The sequence below is a fragment of the Mirounga angustirostris genome, unplaced genomic scaffold (assembly GCF_029215605.1).
Source record: "Mirounga angustirostris isolate CCGP_5_RB_7025 unplaced genomic scaffold, mMirAng1.0.hap1 SCAF_16, whole genome shotgun sequence".
In the NCBI taxonomy this organism is placed as follows: domain Eukaryota; kingdom Metazoa; phylum Chordata; class Mammalia; order Carnivora; family Phocidae; genus Mirounga; species Mirounga angustirostris.
Genome location: NW_026991724.1, coordinates 55,241,729 through 55,243,934, shown reverse-complemented (window position 1 = coordinate 55,243,934; position 2,206 = coordinate 55,241,729). Strand labels below are relative to the sequence as shown.

The 2,206-nt window shown below is 40.7% G+C and overlaps 1 protein-coding gene across 1 annotated transcript; it reads right to left on the bottom strand.

The window, feature by feature from the left end:
• Positions 1-226: 226 nt before the first annotated feature.
• Positions 227-1,989, bottom strand: LOC123856118 (vomeronasal type-1 receptor 2). Its single transcript, XM_045892271.2, has one exon. The coding sequence runs from the start codon at positions 1,126-1,128 to the stop codon at positions 283-285; it is 846 nt and encodes a 281-aa protein (XP_045748227.2). The 5' UTR covers positions 1,129-1,989; the 3' UTR covers positions 227-282.
• Between the last annotated feature and the right edge of the window lie 217 nt (positions 1,990-2,206).

The window sequence follows — 2,206 nt, the reverse complement described above, 5'->3', positions numbered from 1 at the left end:
AAGTATACACATGTTAATTACAGAAGAGTTCATGTACCGTGCTGTTGTTATTTACTATTTCATATTAGGCCATTGTCAGTCTGTCTTGCTCACCCCTCTCTCTGCAGTGAAACTGGTTCATAATTGTTCTTAACATGCTTTGAGGTCTGAGTGCATCCACGATTGAACAGGAGGAGGACAATTCATATTTCTCTGATGAGATGAGGGAATTATGTATTTCTTCCACAGCAGACACAGTAGAGCCCGGATATGCTGGGGTCATGGCTCAGGAGAACAAAGGGACTAACGGTTGGAAAACATGCAGTGATGAGTACAGCGGCGTTCGTTCACCAGCCACCAACTGGAATCATCAAAGAGAGCCAAGTAAACATAAATGATGGAGGAGAGGGCAAAAAATGATACAAAGGTAGTCACCAAAACAAGGATGTTTTGAGTGGCTCTGGACTCAGGGGAGGGTCTGGGGGAGAGACTGTTCTTATGGATGTGTTGGACCCTCTGCTTGTGCCTGGAAAGGAGGAAAACCATGGAGCTGCTGGCCAAGGTCATGAGTCCCAAACCCAAACTGTCATGGAAAGATGTCACTGCTGCATATGCTGAGTCTGCGATCTTGGCACGATGCTGTGAAGAACAATATCCCAAATCTCTTTTCTTTGTAATATTTTTGTTGTTCCATTTACCAGTCACATAAATAGGAAAAAACATATTTACCCCCATGTGCAGCACCCAGCACAGGATACTGGAGGAGCCAATGTACTTTGGAGCTTTCACTTTAAGGTCTACCCACCTGGAGTTGCCAGGGTGGATCATGATAACCTGGAAGACACTCAAGAGGCAGGTGGAACAAATGGACATACCTCTGGCTACTCTGTGAGCATATAAAAGAATGTAGCATTCATAATTGGTGAAATGTTTCAACCCTAAAGCTGCCATGGTCTCTGGGACCCCTCTAGAGAGAATGACCAAGGAGTTGGCTACAGTCAGGTGCCTGAGAATCAAATTTGTGCATCTTGGCTTGCATCCCCTGAAGTAAAGGGACGTGTGATGATATAAGAGTGAGAAGTTCCCCAGGACTCCAACGACTATCTGGAATAGCAAGATCATTCCTATATTCAAATCCACCGAGGCCATTCTGTCATTCTCCAGAACTCAATATTCAAATTCACAGGCAGAGGGTTCTACATGAAAACATGAGTTTTGGGCTGCATTTTCACAGGAAATAAAATCATATCCAAAGGACCATTGGAGTGTTTGAGAGAGACTCTTCCTTTTCCATTATTCCTTCCCCCTGAAAATTAATATCTAAAATATATTCTCTTTTATTAAGAGATTTCCCATTTTGTGTGTTTCTTTTTATAGCCCTTACAACGTGTGGGGAACTGTTATTAATGCTCTACCTATTCTAACTTATTTAATATTAACAACCCTATGAGTAAGGAACTAATATAACTCTCATTTTATAGGCGAGGAGAATTTAACCATGGGCAGTAAAGTGACTCATCTAAATAAAAGTAGAGGGGCGTCTGGGTGGCTCAGTTGGTTAGGCCTCTGCCTTTAGCTCGGGTCGTGATCCCATGGTCCTGGGATCGAGCCCCACGTCGGGCTCCCTGCTCAGCGGGGAGTCTGCTTCTCCCTCTCCCTCTGCCTGCCGCTCTCCTTGCTTGTGCTCTCTCTGCGTCAAATACATAAATAAAATCTTTAAAAAATAAATAAATAAATAAATAAAATAAAAAAATAAAAGTAGAATCAGGATTTGAACCTGGGTAGCCTAGTTGCAATGACATTAGTGTTTACTACTATACTATACTATGCCAAGTACCTAGTTATGGGTGCACACACACACAACACCTTCTCATATTTTAAATTTACTTTACTATATAAACTTGGTTTGACAGTTTCCCATTTTTGTCTAAGTATTTCTTTTATAACCAATATACTTAAGGAGTGAGGATTCAGAGGCCTTAATAAATTATAGATGCACTGAGTAATTTTATATGAGCCAATTTGATTTATTTAATGTAGACAAATGTTAAGATGGCAGCAGAAAAACTCATTTCATTTTTTGCCTGAACCAAAAAGACAATGGCACCCATAACAGAAATTACTGCACAAAACTGCTAAAATATGGGGCATGAAACATAAACAGTGATAAAGTATATCAGGGCAGGAAATAAATTAATCCCATAAAGATCACATCACTGTATGTTTA

Coding starts and splice junctions, on each gene's coding strand:
- LOC123856118 (XM_045892271.2), bottom strand. CDS start 1,128: ATGGCCTCGGTGGATTTGAATATAGGAATGATCTTGCTATTCCAGATA.